The 14,170-nt window shown below is 37.4% G+C and overlaps 1 protein-coding gene across 6 annotated transcripts in view; it reads left to right on the forward strand.

Annotated features, from left to right (window-relative positions):
- The window catches only part of LOC121735701 (stress response protein NST1-like), a 138,130-nt gene that overhangs the window by 99,455 nt on the left and 24,505 nt on the right, over positions 1 to 14,170 (forward strand). Inside the window, exons 1-3 of one of the 6 annotated variants that reach the window (XM_042126609.1) lie at positions 11,978 to 12,104; positions 12,184 to 12,274; positions 12,370 to 12,442. The exons of the other annotated variants lie outside the window; for them this stretch is intronic. Of the exons in view, the coding sequence (XP_041982543.1) occupies positions 12,189 to 12,274; positions 12,370 to 12,442 (159 nt within the window). The 5' untranslated portion in view covers positions 11,978 to 12,104; positions 12,184 to 12,188. Of the gene's footprint in view, positions 1 to 11,977; positions 12,105 to 12,183; positions 12,275 to 12,369; positions 12,443 to 14,170 lie in introns of those variants that run through there. 6 annotated transcript variants of the gene reach the window in all.

A 14,170-nucleotide genomic window follows, 5' to 3' on the forward strand; every position in this document is an offset into this window, starting at 1 on the left:
CCGGGCCAGCTAGTATATGTCTAAATATAATGAAATACATATTTTATATAATAAATATACATAATACTAAATATAATACATACAAAATATACTTTAGGGTGAAACTTACTGAAAAACCAGAAGAGTCGCAGGTACGTTTCCTCTTTCGGGCGTCCGGAAACCTCACTCACTCGGCGAAACACAGTGCCAGCCCTATTTCACGCCGGTATTCTGTGAGGCTGTAGCCTTTCACTGGATGAGCCTGCTGCCTTTGATTATTTACACATCTAGATTGAGAGTTCGAGCGGCTAAACGTCAAAAATATCAGCCAACTGTTGGCTCATAGGCGCGACCCGCCCCGCGCCTGCTGACCGCCCAGTGGCTCAGTCCGCAGTCGCGACACTGTCGTTGTGCGTTAAACACGTGTTTTTTTCATTTGTGTTCTGAGATTTAAAAATGGCGATTTGCGTTATTAAAGTGTGCAGGAATTACAAAGGCCGATTAAGATCAATTAAAAACATCACCTATCATCGGTAAGTAAGCTTTAATTCATTATTTAGTAAAAGAAACAATTACTTAATAAAGTAAAATTTTGTCATATTAAACGACACCATTCGTCGCCATGTTTACAGGGTGGCCAGTTATTTAAATTTAAATTGCCTATCACAGAACTATCGATAGTTACTATTGTCGGTATTATATTATAGACTATTGCATTTTTGATTCTGTATAATTTGTTAGTTGAAAAAAATAAGTTTTTTTCCGTGTTTTAGTATTGTTACTTCTTTATGTTGTCGCGGCTGGATGTATAAATTTGCGAAAAATGTTAAATAGAGATATACTGAACCTTGGATTAACACATAGGCTACTTTAATTTTTGTTTCTTATCAATAATCTTAAATTGTGACCGGTTTGTATAGTGTAAGCCGGTGTAAAGTTTTAATTTAGTTTACTTTATACATATGCATTATTACCAGCATTCCTAACGACCCCATCTTAAGAAGTAAGTGGATAGAAATAATAAGAAAAAGTCGTGGAGAGGATGTCTGGCAACCAGCTAAAACGACTCTTATTTGCTCTGACCATTTCCGTGCCAAAGACTTGTATTTTGTCAGCAACCAAAAGCGCCGAAGATTAAAGAAGGAAGCCATCCCGTGTAAGGTAATTTTAACCAACTTAAAAAAAGAAACCTATTCTCAATAATTCATTGTATTTATTTAGGCGAATATTATGTGGAAAGTAACCAATCAGATACGCGAAACAAATTAAAATAAATTGTGTTTACTTATGTTTTTTTATTATTATTTGCAGGCATTGTTCTTAGCCTCATCAAAGGATGTTGACGAAAGTGGCGATTCAGTTGAAGATACCGAAAAAATAAGCGATTGTTTAACGAATGACTTAGACGGCACAGTAAGTATTTTTTAAATTTTAATGTAAAAAAAAACAAAACAACCGACCGCGTTATCTATACTTATTTAAATATTAATACGCGAGCGAAAAATGGAAAAACCTTGGATCCTTTTTGACGACAAATGCGGAAACGTAGGTGATTGAAATTTTGCACAGTTATAGTTTAAATATGGTGATGGTATGGCATCGAGCTAATATTATTTTGAAATTATTCTTTTATCATACATACATTTTTTTAACAAATAAAACATTATACACACTACAACACACACACTAGGAGATTTTGATTGACAAGCTGTCTACGCCCAACGCGAGACATCACTAGCGCGACCATCCCATCACTAGCGCGTCGATCCCAACTCTTGCGTTTCCGCCTCCGTGCCGCCATCTTGTCAATCAATCGACCCTCAAGAAGATATTTTCAATAAGTGTAAATCTTACATATTAACATATGAATAAAAGTTGTAAATTTACTTGTAGACTGGTTTTGTGTGCAAATTAGTGTTTCTACATATATCACGCTTCCTAAGAATAAACATTTGGCGACCGTGACAGGACACGAACCTGCAATCTTCGGATATTCAAGTCCAATGCACCTGATATTTTCCCCATCTCGACGGTTGACTTGCAAGGAAAATTGAGCTTGAGTGACGCCTCGAGCGCGCTCGGCTTGGGCTGGAGTCCACAATCAGACGAGCTATACTTTACTATCGAAGCTCCGACCTCTGGCTTGCTTGAAAATGTTACAAAGCGAACAATACTATCGTCAACATTCAGTATCTACGATCCACTCGGCCTCCTGTCGCCGTGCACCGTTCAGCCCAAACTGCTCATGCAGCAGCTGTGGCAGCGTGGGCTGGACTGGGACGTACCGGTTCCTGACGATCTACAAAAGGAATGGAAGAAAATCACGGCCAGTCTCTCATCACTAGCGAACATCACAATCCCCAGGAGAGCCTTGTCTGGAGATCCAGTCGAAATACAATTACATTCGTTCTGCGATGCATCAATGCATGCCTACGGCGCATGCATCTATCTAAGATGTAAAGACAAAGAAGGTATCATATCAGTCAATCTACTATGCGCTAAATCGAGAGTGGCACCTACCAAGCCACCCCTCACGATACCAAAATTGGAGCTACTTGGAGCGCTACTCGCTGCTAACCTAACCAAGAACGTTCTCGAGTCACTGCGCTGCTCTATATCGTCGTGCACACACTGGTGCGACTCCAACGTCGTGCTCGCGTGGCTCCACAGCAGTCCTAGCAAACTGAAGAGCTTCGTCGCAAACAAGGTTGTGGAGATATGCGAGCACACCGCGCTGTCGGCGTGGCGCCACGTGCCCGGCGCCGCCAACCCCGCCGACGTGATCTCCCGCGGTGCGCCTGCTGACCAGCTAGCCGCGCACGAGCTGTGGTGGTGCGGACCCCCGTACCTCGCCGCGGACGATTCCCAATGGCCGCAGGCTCCATCTGAAACAAAGAAACAAGATGACGACTTACCTGAGATTATAGTCCTCCCTTCGACGAGCTCCGACTGCGACGATCTATCTATCCCGTTTGAAAATTTCTCTACACTAGGGAAACTTCAGCGAACTTACGCCTACGTTCTACGACTAAAGCACAACCTGAAAAACAAAAACAATAAATTATCAGGTCCACTCTCTGTACAAGAGATTAATAATTCATTTTTATTTCTAGCAATACGAGCACAAAAGCAATCTTTCGACAAAGAATATCATGCACTATCTACAAAGCAAGATATCACTTCAAAAAGCAACATTCTATCACTCAACCCGTTCCTCGATAAGGAGGGAGTGATGAGAGTAGGTGGTCGACTGGACCACTCCACCTATAGCCATGATAAGAAGCACCCAATTATTTTAGACTCTACTCACCATTTTACGAAATTAATCTTTCAGTATGAACACGTCCGCCTGATGCACGCAGGTCCCCAGCATCTCCTATATTCTATTCGTGATTCTATATGGCCCGTGTGCGGTAGGAGGCTAGCTCGCACCACTGTTCATCGCTGCGTAACTTGTCGACGTCACCGAGGACAAACTCTGACGCCCATGATGGGTAATTTGCCCCAACAACGTGTCACACCCGCACTTCCTTTCCAGACCATCGGAATGGACTTCGCAGGACCGTTCAATATTTCAAGTAAGAAGGGTCGTGGCGCTCGCCTCTCCAAATGCTATCTGTGTCTATTTATCTGTCAAGCCTATAAATGTGTACACCTAGAGGCGGTAAGCGAATTATCTAAAGACGCCTTTTTACTCAGCTTGCGTCGATTCATCTCCCGGAGGGGGAAGCCACTTGAAATATTTTGCGACAATGGTCGAAACTTCACTGCAGCTTCTAAAGAAGTAGGTCAATTTCTTAAAAACAATTCTAATGCTATATCTGATCTTGCAACTAACTTACACATAAAGTTCAATTTTCATCCCCCTTACGCTCCACATTTCTCTGGTCTGGCAGAGGCCGGCATAAAATCGGCAAAGCACCATATCAAAAGAGTTATGGGCAATTCCAATCTTACTTTCGAAGAGTTGTCCACACTTTTCGCACAGGTCGAAGGCATAATGAATAGTCGCCCCCTGTCCCCACTATCTTCCCATCCTACAGACTACCTTCCTCTCTCCCCCGCCCACTTCATAATCGGCCGGCCGCTAACATCGGTACCGACGCCTGCCATTGACGACACACGCCCCAGCCGGTCCCGCTATGAAACGATCGAGAGGATGCGCCAACAATTCTGGCAACGCTGGCAACACGAATACATCAGCGAGCTGCAACAGCGTACAAAATGGAAGCGAAACATGAATACGCTACAAGTAAATGACATGGTCTTGATACAAGAGGACAACGTCCAGCCCCTCAGTTGGCGCCTCGGACGCATTGAGAAACTTATTCCTGGAAAGGACGGAATCTCGCGTGTCGCTGATATAAGGACAGCGAGAGGAACAATACGCAGAGCTCTCACTCGTCTCTGCCCACTACCAAATGAAAACTAAATACTAACCTGACAGCATCAAGAAGCTCACTGGAAACCTGCAATAAACTCTACTACTTAACTACAGCAAACTATATTCTACAACTACTTTCTACAAGATATCTAGCTGCAAACTTACCTTTAACGATGACTACACCTACACCTACTTGGAGGTGACCCCGCAGCACCTGGAAAGAAACTCACCAGCTGCCTCGTCACTTTAACCCGGCCCGGAGTATGTCTACGCCCAACGCGAGACATCACTAGCGCGACCATCCCATCACTAGCGCGTCGATCCCAACTCTTGCGTTTCCGCCTCCGTGCCGCCATCTTGTCAATCAATCGACCCTCAAGAAGATATTTTCAATAAGTGTAAATCTTACATATTAACATATGAATAAAAGTTGTAAATTTACTTGTAGACTGGTTTTGTGTGCAAATTAGTGTTTCTACATATATCACGCTTCCTAAGAATAAACACAAGCCTTTACACACGAATTGTACTCTTTTATGTATGGTTGAAGTCTTTTGTCAACAAACACCTATTTGACAAATTGACAGAAGATATTTTTTTATTGAATCTTAAATACAAGTTACACAATTATTATATTTTATTACACGGCCAGTCGGTCATCATTTGACTTCATTAATCTGAAACTGTCGCAGTAATTATGTCTAAGAAATAATAAATTCAATATTTTGACAATAGAATATCAGTAGAAAAGCGTTGGAAACTTATAATTTAATTTTTTATTTGAGGTCGAATTTCGACCATTGGGCGATCGCTAGTTAATACTTATTACTTACTAAAAAGGAAATTCCTTTGGACTATAATTCCTTCTATTTCTTGAACTGCGGGGTTTATTTATTTCTTTTTTTTAGTACTTACCTATTTATTGAAGCAGTCGGGTGCCTGTTTTTTTTTATTTTCACAGTTATTATTCATTTATTAAACTCTCTTATTCTATTTTTTATTAGTATTGCCACGTATTGTGGTAACTTTAATCATGATTTGAAATCCAACTTTTTGAAGCCTTTCATTTGATACATAATGATGTGAGTTTGACGACAGTGTTGCCATATACGGCGCTTCCACTTTTCCTGTGTCCTTGGCGGTTGGCCTGACCGGAGCGGCTGCCGAGTGCCGGCTTCAGTCCACGCGCGCGCCGCAGCCGGGCGGACGTGTAACATGTCGCAGGCCACGTGGTCCAGGGAGTTCCTATTGGAGTTTATCGCGCTATTTAAAACCCTCGAACCCCTCTGGCTGATAAAACACGACGACTACTACAAGAAAGAGACTAGGAACGAATGCTACGACGTGCTGGTGGATAAAGTATTGAGTATAGACCCGTTGGCGACGCGCGAGACGATCACTAGAAAGATTAATAATCTAAGGAGTTCCTTCCGAAAGGAGTACAAGAAAGTTAGGAGAGCTCCGAATTCCTACGTGCCTAAACTCTGGTACTATAGTGACCTTCTGTTTCTGAAGAATCAGGACGAACCCACTGCACCAAAAATCGAAATAGAAGTGAGCGGACTTCCACCGAGTGTCGGGGAGGTGAGTAGAGAGTTGTCAACTTGAAAAAAAAAACAGAAGATTGAAAACCGGGACACTTGCGTTAATCAAATACAAATTAAAATAATAATACAAGTACAAATTGAAATTAAAGTTTTAACTGTTAATAATGAATTAAAACTATATACTCAGCTATAAAAATGTAAAACAAAGTACAAACACTGTAGTCTATTCTTTTTAAATTTAAACTAAGTTATTTAAATAAGCCTGTAGTACACCCAGGACTTCTACAACCCAAAAACTATTCAGGATGGACTACCCTGGGACTCCTAAAGAATTATTAAAACTAGGACGTGTTCCGGGAAATGAAATGAGTGAAAGGAAACGAGTTTGCTTTTGCTAATCAAACGTAAAGAAGATAGTATTTAGTAATACACATGTAGTAAGTATATCGTATGAGCACATAGTGTGATACATGAATCGTGATACGTCCTGACTCCTAGCGTAACGTAGTTCTCTATATCGCCTGGCCATTTAGCCAAGACTTTTTCGTTATCGCTTCGTTGTAGAATCGCTGATCAAAATGTATGGAATTGGCATAAGCGTTCGTTACGGTGACGCCGCGTTAAAGTAAAAAACCGTGTTGGATATGTTTTAGATTGCTTGTTTTCTATGAGAGGCCAAAATGGAACAGCAAAAAATGGAAAGGGCGTATGCGACAAAATGGTTTATGTCGCGTAATTTAAAAACCATAAATACATTTCATAATATTATGTATAAGCTATGGGCAAATTAAAGTGTATGCTTGAACCAATCTATGTACAAAGGGTATGAAGATTTTTGTATGGAGCCTGGCCGACCTACTGTCCGATAAATGTGTTTTTTCGCGTTCACGAATATTATTTTCAAAAATGGATAGCTAACATCAATACAAACAAAAATAATCTTGGACAAAACCGCGTAAGGTGTCACATTTCGAAGATTTGAGCTGCCAAAGTTGCAATATCTTAAATTGGTAAAACTTTAGCAGCTCATATCTTCGAAATGTGACTCCTTACGTGGTTTTGTCTAAGATTACTTTTTGTTTGTATTGATGTTAGCTATCCAGTTTTGAAAAAAATATTCGTCAACTCAAAAAAACACATTTAGCGAAAGTAGGTCGGCCAAAATCTTCGTACCCCTTTTGGAAGCTTAAATTACTCTCCTCTGTTGGCAAAATAGGAAACCCTTTTTGACAGTCTAGGTCTTTTTGATTGATTATTCTGTGTTATGAAAGTTGACCAATCGTGTTATGCTATGGGTAATTCAAAGACAAAGACATGATGAATACTGATAATGAAATTTAATTTCTTAGCTTTAGTCATTGCTGAGAAATCGATATCGCTACAGCAAAATTATCAAGGCGTCGCCTTAATAATATTATGACGTTGACATTTGACTCGTCTTATATCAATTCCATACATTTTGATCGGCGATTGTATAAAGAAGCGATAAAGAAAATATCTTGACTCACCCAGCTGCTTTGCATGTACGAGTATGCTATAGCTTTCATATTAAGGCCTCTCTGTATTCAAAGCGGGTCGATCGAATTCGGTCGGAGTTCGGACTGACACAGACCGACCTAACCGGAATGAGTGGAATCGTTCACTCTCACACACGGGAATAGGGAACGCCCGTAACTCTGCAACTATATGCCGCATACTGGAGGCCTACTATGACGACTGATGTTTTAGCTGGTTCTTTTGAATGTCGTTTCAACAAACATGAAGTCTATTTTATTAGCAAATCAAATAATAACATAACATTTTTTCTGACGTTTGACAACGTCAACTATTATCTATTCTGTGACAACGTCAATATTCTGATTATTTACTGTTTATGTGCTAGTGGCGCCCTCTGCTCTGACCTTTTCCTCTTGTACGTAATATTCCTGATTCTTATTCAACTGACAGTTTCATAAAACACATGGTGGACGGTAACACACCTGGAGGCTGCAACAGCTGTGTCCTGCATGTCCCAACTCCCATGGGCAACGGTAGTTGTTTTCCATCAGAGGACCCGTTTGCTCGATTGCCGCATAATGTTTTTTGGCCTAAAAAAGAGTTGAAGTCCAATCCAATGCCAAGTTCAGATGCACAAATGACAAAAGTGCGTCAAAACTGTTCGTGTAAGTAAATACTGCATGGCAAGCGTTTCCTATGGCGCGGCCTATAGCTGGAACTTGGCCAGCGCACTTCCGTGCACTTTGATTCAATACTGCACAATATACATATTACAGACATTATTGAGGATCAACGAAGTACATATTTAATTAAAAATGTATAGTCATTAGTCGCATCGAAAATAATTATTTCAGCGAAAGAAATATTAAAATTTTACAAAAATGACGATGTTAGAGCTCCATTACCCGTTTGCTAGTTTGCCTCCTTATTTAATAAAAATAACACATTTGTGTAAAGCTATTAAAATTGTTTATAGCGTGGGATCTTCCATCTTTGTGCATAATACTTTTTAATAATAATAAACTGTATTGAAAACCAAACATATTCTATAGAACTTTCGTTATTCTATGCGGAGGAAAATCTGTGGTGTTTTAGAAGTAACAGTTGTAATATGTGGGGGTGTGGCATATCTCGTCAATCCCTGCGCATATGCGCGGGAAGTTGTCACTTGTCATTTGTCAGTCGCATGCGAACCACTCCACGGCGTACACGTTGCCACTTCGTCGTTAATTATTGTGAACAAAATGCCGACTTGTGCTATAATTACGTGCAGAAATCGCAGCGACATTGTGAATTCCAAAAATCGCGGTATAACCTATCACAGGCAAGTGTCATTTATAGGATTTTTTCATTAAACGGCCATCATTCTTCACGGATAATTATTCGCCGCCACACGGCCATATTCAGGCCGCTGACGGCCGCTGACGTTCCGTGAACTATCAAACTACTGTCTCACAGTAGTGATGTGGTGCATCAGCATATTCTGGAATCGATATTTTTTAGGCGGTAGCATTATTCTTTTTTTATTTCTACGACCTAGAAAATAAAAATATGTGGAAGTATTTTTATATACTTAGTTATGAAATTACTTACAATTAGTGCATTTTTGAAGAATGATTCGTGTTACCTACATTGCTTTTAATCGTATTTCAGTTTCCCTAAAGACTCAAAAATCAAAGAGAAATGGATAGAGGCTGCGGCGAGAGGACCTAACTGGTTTCCTCCAAAATCAAGTTCCATCTGTTCAATCCACTTTGAGCAGAGTTGTTTTCAACTTTTAAAAATTAACAAGAAGTTGTTACCGTCGGCAGTTCCAACATTGGAAATTCCAATTTTAACGTCTTCTGTAAGTTGAAACTCCACAAATGATTTATATTTCATGTTATTGACTGCCTATACTTACTTACATGCTGTGTTGTAGTATGTGTAATGTTTTATTTGTATAAAAATGTATGAGAAAAGCATAATAATTTTAAAATAATATTGGGTAGATGCACTCTTTCACCATCTGTGCAAAATTTCAATCACCTATGTTTCCCCATTTTTCGTCAAAAGGGATACAAAGTTTTTCACTCGCGTATTAATATTGTAATGATAATAAGAATCATTAAATAGTGGAGAAATACTGGTGGGCAAAAATGGTCGTATAGCAATTCCTCTCAATCAATTCACAAAATGAATTGTCAAAACTGTCAAAGTCATGAATGTCAAATTAGTACGAAATATGTAGAAAAATGCAAAACATATCTGTTAACTTAAGGCGACGCCTTGATAATTTGGCTGTAGCGATACCAATTTTTCTCAGCAATGACTAAAGCTAAGAAATTAAAGTTCATTGTCAGCATTCATCATGTCTTTGTCTTTGAATTACCCATAGCATAACACGATTGGTCAAATTTTATAACAAAGAATAATCAATAAAAATACCTAGATGTAAAAAAAGAGATTCCTATTTTGCCAACAGAGGAGAGAGATTTAAGCTTCCAAAATTTGTACATAAATTGGTTCAAGCATATACTTTAATTTGCCCATAGCTTATATTATGAATTAATGTATTTATGGTTTTTAAATTACGCGACAAAAACCATTTTTTCGCTTACGCCCTTTTATGAGAGGCCGGGCCGGCGCCAAATCGCCATCCTTATGGGGGCCAAAACCAAGGAGGAAAAAATTGTTTGGTCTATTTTTGCACTTTAACGGTACGGAACTCTTTTGCGCGAGTCCGACTCGCACTTGGCCGATTTTTATCTCCATTATTTCACCTACCTACCTATATAATAAAAAAGATTATAAATGCCTTTAGGGGCGCTAAAGTCCTTTTTTGCACATAGACGCCAGTATCCCTTACGGGGGCCCTGGTCGTGTGTGTTTCGAAAATGTACCAATTATGACTCGAAAGTAAAAAAAAAACATATGGAATACCTACAAAAAACCGCAAAAAAGTAATTAAGTAAGTACCTACAAAAAATATAATACATTTTACTATAAATTATCTAATTCCATTGTAAAACACAACAAAAATACAAAAAAAATAATGTTAAAAACACTGATAATAATTATTACAATAATGTCTGCGTAAGATGTCCCGAAATTGTTACACTGACTGCGGGGATGGGTCTCACATACCTTATCCAACTTTGTGCCCCTGTTACTACCGCTGCGGCCGTCGCAACACTAACGCGTTACGTGTGACTCATAGACCAACTCAACAGCTCCAGCTATTGAGAAATTTGGCAACGCCGAACGCATGGTAACCGAATTACAAGTGAAATAAAAAGTGATGGGTCTCACAGACCCAACCCCCATGACGCCGGGTTAACACTACAAGAAACAATAAAGATACTGGCATCACATACCATCAGTAAATATATAAATCGTCAATCGTCATAAGCACAGAAAAATAATATAAACCTGAAAATTCGGATCGGAGTACCGCTTGATGTTCAGTGTTGCCAATAGGGATGATGACAAGGTCAAAGATTAGCGAATTTTGTTAATAAAATAAAGAAATATCGGTAAAAAATAAGTGTTCCCAAAATTTCAGCTTGATAGCATTTGTATTTTTTTTGTTATGCGCCTTCAAAGTTGGATATTCAAGTCGAATTTTTTTTCAAATAAATTTCTTAATATTTGTATACAATTCGATAACTTAAGCAATTAAAAGCAACTTTTGTTATGAAACCACTTTCATAAACGCAATATTCAATATACCTGTCGAACAAAGTTGTCTCCCGATGCGTACAAACTACGAAAGACTGACGTCATACTTTCGTAGCACTTTGTACGGAGCGTTTCGAGCAGGTCTTTTGTATGAGATATTTGTATTGTCATATCTTGGTGAATTTTTAAGCTATCAGAGTCATTCTTTCAACGATGTTTCTATTTTTTAAGTGTCTTTCAATAACCGATAAGAAAAAAAATCAGTCATCTTGCCTATTACCAGAAACTAAAAATTCCCAAATTTTTCTGAGATTGTGATTTTTATTTATTTATTTATTTATTATATCTTATTTTTTATATTTACATAGTGGCTGAATGGATGAGCGCATTAAAATCTCTAGCTAGGGTAGCTGGTTCAAATTCCGCCAACGGAACAAAAAGTTTTCAAAGTTCCTGGATCATGAATGTGTGTTGTGTATTAATAAATATTAATTATGAGTATCATATTATAATAAAAATCTTAAATACAATTTATATTTTATGTAATTACATATAACACAATAAAGTAACAAATGAGAAAACAAATTTAACATTTGCTTTTTTATGACTCATTCTTAACTTTCGTTAAACTTCCTACCATTGTTTTTGTATTGTTTTCTAATTAATTTCTAATTAGAAAAAAATAATAACCTATTGACAAGATCCTTAAGCAAATAGCAGAAAAAAATATTTCATTTTGGTATGTAACTAAATAAGTATAAGAAATTTCAATATAATAATAGCTTCATATGATAGAAGAACTCTTTAATTAAAAACATTATTTTTAAAAAATCTACAAATATTTTGCCTTTTTTTTCTACAAATATTTTCGCAAACGGCAAAGCATGAAAGCCAAAGCTATTCAAATTAGTCCGCCGCGAGGCTTGCTGCAGGGAGGACGTATCGCTCCGTGCTGCGCATGACCTTCGTTGACCCTTGTCGCGCATACCAGACTAGTGAACATTTATAGCGCGATCGAAAAATATTTTATTTTGTTGGTAAGTAATATATTATATTTTATGTATGTATTTTTTATGGCGGAAAATAATTTTACTATTAAAAAACATTACATTACAGAACTAATGGGAAACAAATTTAAGATGTTTTTAGCAAAGAAAAGAAAACGCAAAAATTTGGAAAACTTGGAAAAGGCAAGAGAGGCTAAAAGGTTGCTATAATTATCAATGTTATCCTTACTTATTTTTTCATTTAATTACTTACTTACAAATAACATGTTTTGTGTGTTTTCTGTTTGTATTTCAGGCAATATAAAATTAAATCAACTGAAGAAACAATAACGGAAGAAGATGAATGTGAAAACCAACACGCAGAAAAGGTACCTTGAATTGTATTTGAATAGCAGTATTTTTGACCGACTTGCAAAGCTGAAAGCTATTAGAAAAGCTGAAAGTTTGCCTGTTTGTGACCTCTACAGAGAAAAGAACGACCAACAACTATGGAGTTTTGGTCGCGATTAATTAAGGAGGTATCCAGTTCTGATGAAATACCTGACCTTCGAGAAAGAGTAAAGCTGAATTTCTTATATTATTATATTATTATTTATATTATTTACAGTAAGTGTAGCAATCACTTCTTCCAGTGCCGGACATTTTTAACCGACTTCCAAAAAGGAGGAGGTTATAATATGTTCGGCTGTGGATATATATATATTTTTTGTTTTTAAATTTTTATTTGTGTATGTTCAACGATTACTCCGCCGTTTGTGAACCGATTTTTGAAATTTTTGTTTTGTTGTATGAGGTTTCACTCCAATTTGGTCCCATTTTCACAAAAGTGGTGACCTGATGATGGGAACCATGAGTAATCGAGGAAACTCCTCGAAATTTATATGGAAACATATGGTGATTTTGGTTTTATGAGAAGCATCCTAAGTATATGCTACTAAAACGCAAGATTTTGCACCGAGTATACTATGGTTCCGAAGATACTAAGAGAACGCCGGATTCCTTATAGATATAAGTTTGGGGGTTTAGGCGTTGTTTTAAGAACTGAAAGCATATGCTACTATGCAAATTACATTCATCATCATCATCATCATTACCACGACAGGGTCACCAATGTCACAATAAATTAACAAAACAAATTCAACCTTAACTCCAGAGCGTAAGGCATACGTTTGACATTACTTCTGAGAAGTAAGTTTCTAAGTTTCTTCAATAATATTTTTAAATGTAATGTACAAATGTTATATATATATATATATATATATATATATATATATATATATATATATATATATATATATATATATATATATATATATATAATATTTATTAAATAAGGGGGCAAACGAGCAAACGGGTCACCTGATGGTAAGCAACTACCGTCGCCCATGGACACTCGCAACATCAGAAGAGCTGCAGGTGCGTTATATATATATATATATATATATATATATATATATATATATATATATATATATATATATATATATATATATATATATATATATATATATATATATATATATATTATTTTATAGTTATATTTATTTATAAAATTATTTATTTCTGGATATGGACACTCACAACATCAGAAGAGCTGCAGGTGCGTTGCCGGCCTGTTAAGAGAGAATACGCTCTTTTCTTGAAGGTTTGCAGGTCGTATCGGTCTGGAAATACTTAAATTTTGTATGTGTGACCTCCATAAGTAAGCGCGAGTCGCGACCGAAACTCCATAGTTGCTGGTCATTCTTACCTCTGTAGAGGTCAGAAACAGGCAAACTTTCAGCTTTTATTAAATATACAAAAGTCTGGCTTTCGCTAGCTATTTATGAATGCTTCACGACACATCAGTCTGGTCCCGTAATTGATTATTTCAGAGAAAAATAATTATTGTTTTTTTTAATGTATTTTAAAACCTTATTATTAATTACTTATATTGATATTTAATGCAAAAAGATTAAAAAAATGTTTACAAAAAAATGTTATAGTCAAATACATCATATAAATTCAAAATAACCATATGTTCCCATTTGAATATCAAGGAGTCACCTCGATATCTCATGGTTTCCATTACCATACCACCACTTTTGTGAACATGG

This window comes from Aricia agestis, chromosome 17 (genome assembly GCF_905147365.1).
Source record: "Aricia agestis chromosome 17, ilAriAges1.1, whole genome shotgun sequence".
NCBI classification, from domain to species: domain Eukaryota; kingdom Metazoa; phylum Arthropoda; class Insecta; order Lepidoptera; family Lycaenidae; genus Aricia; species Aricia agestis.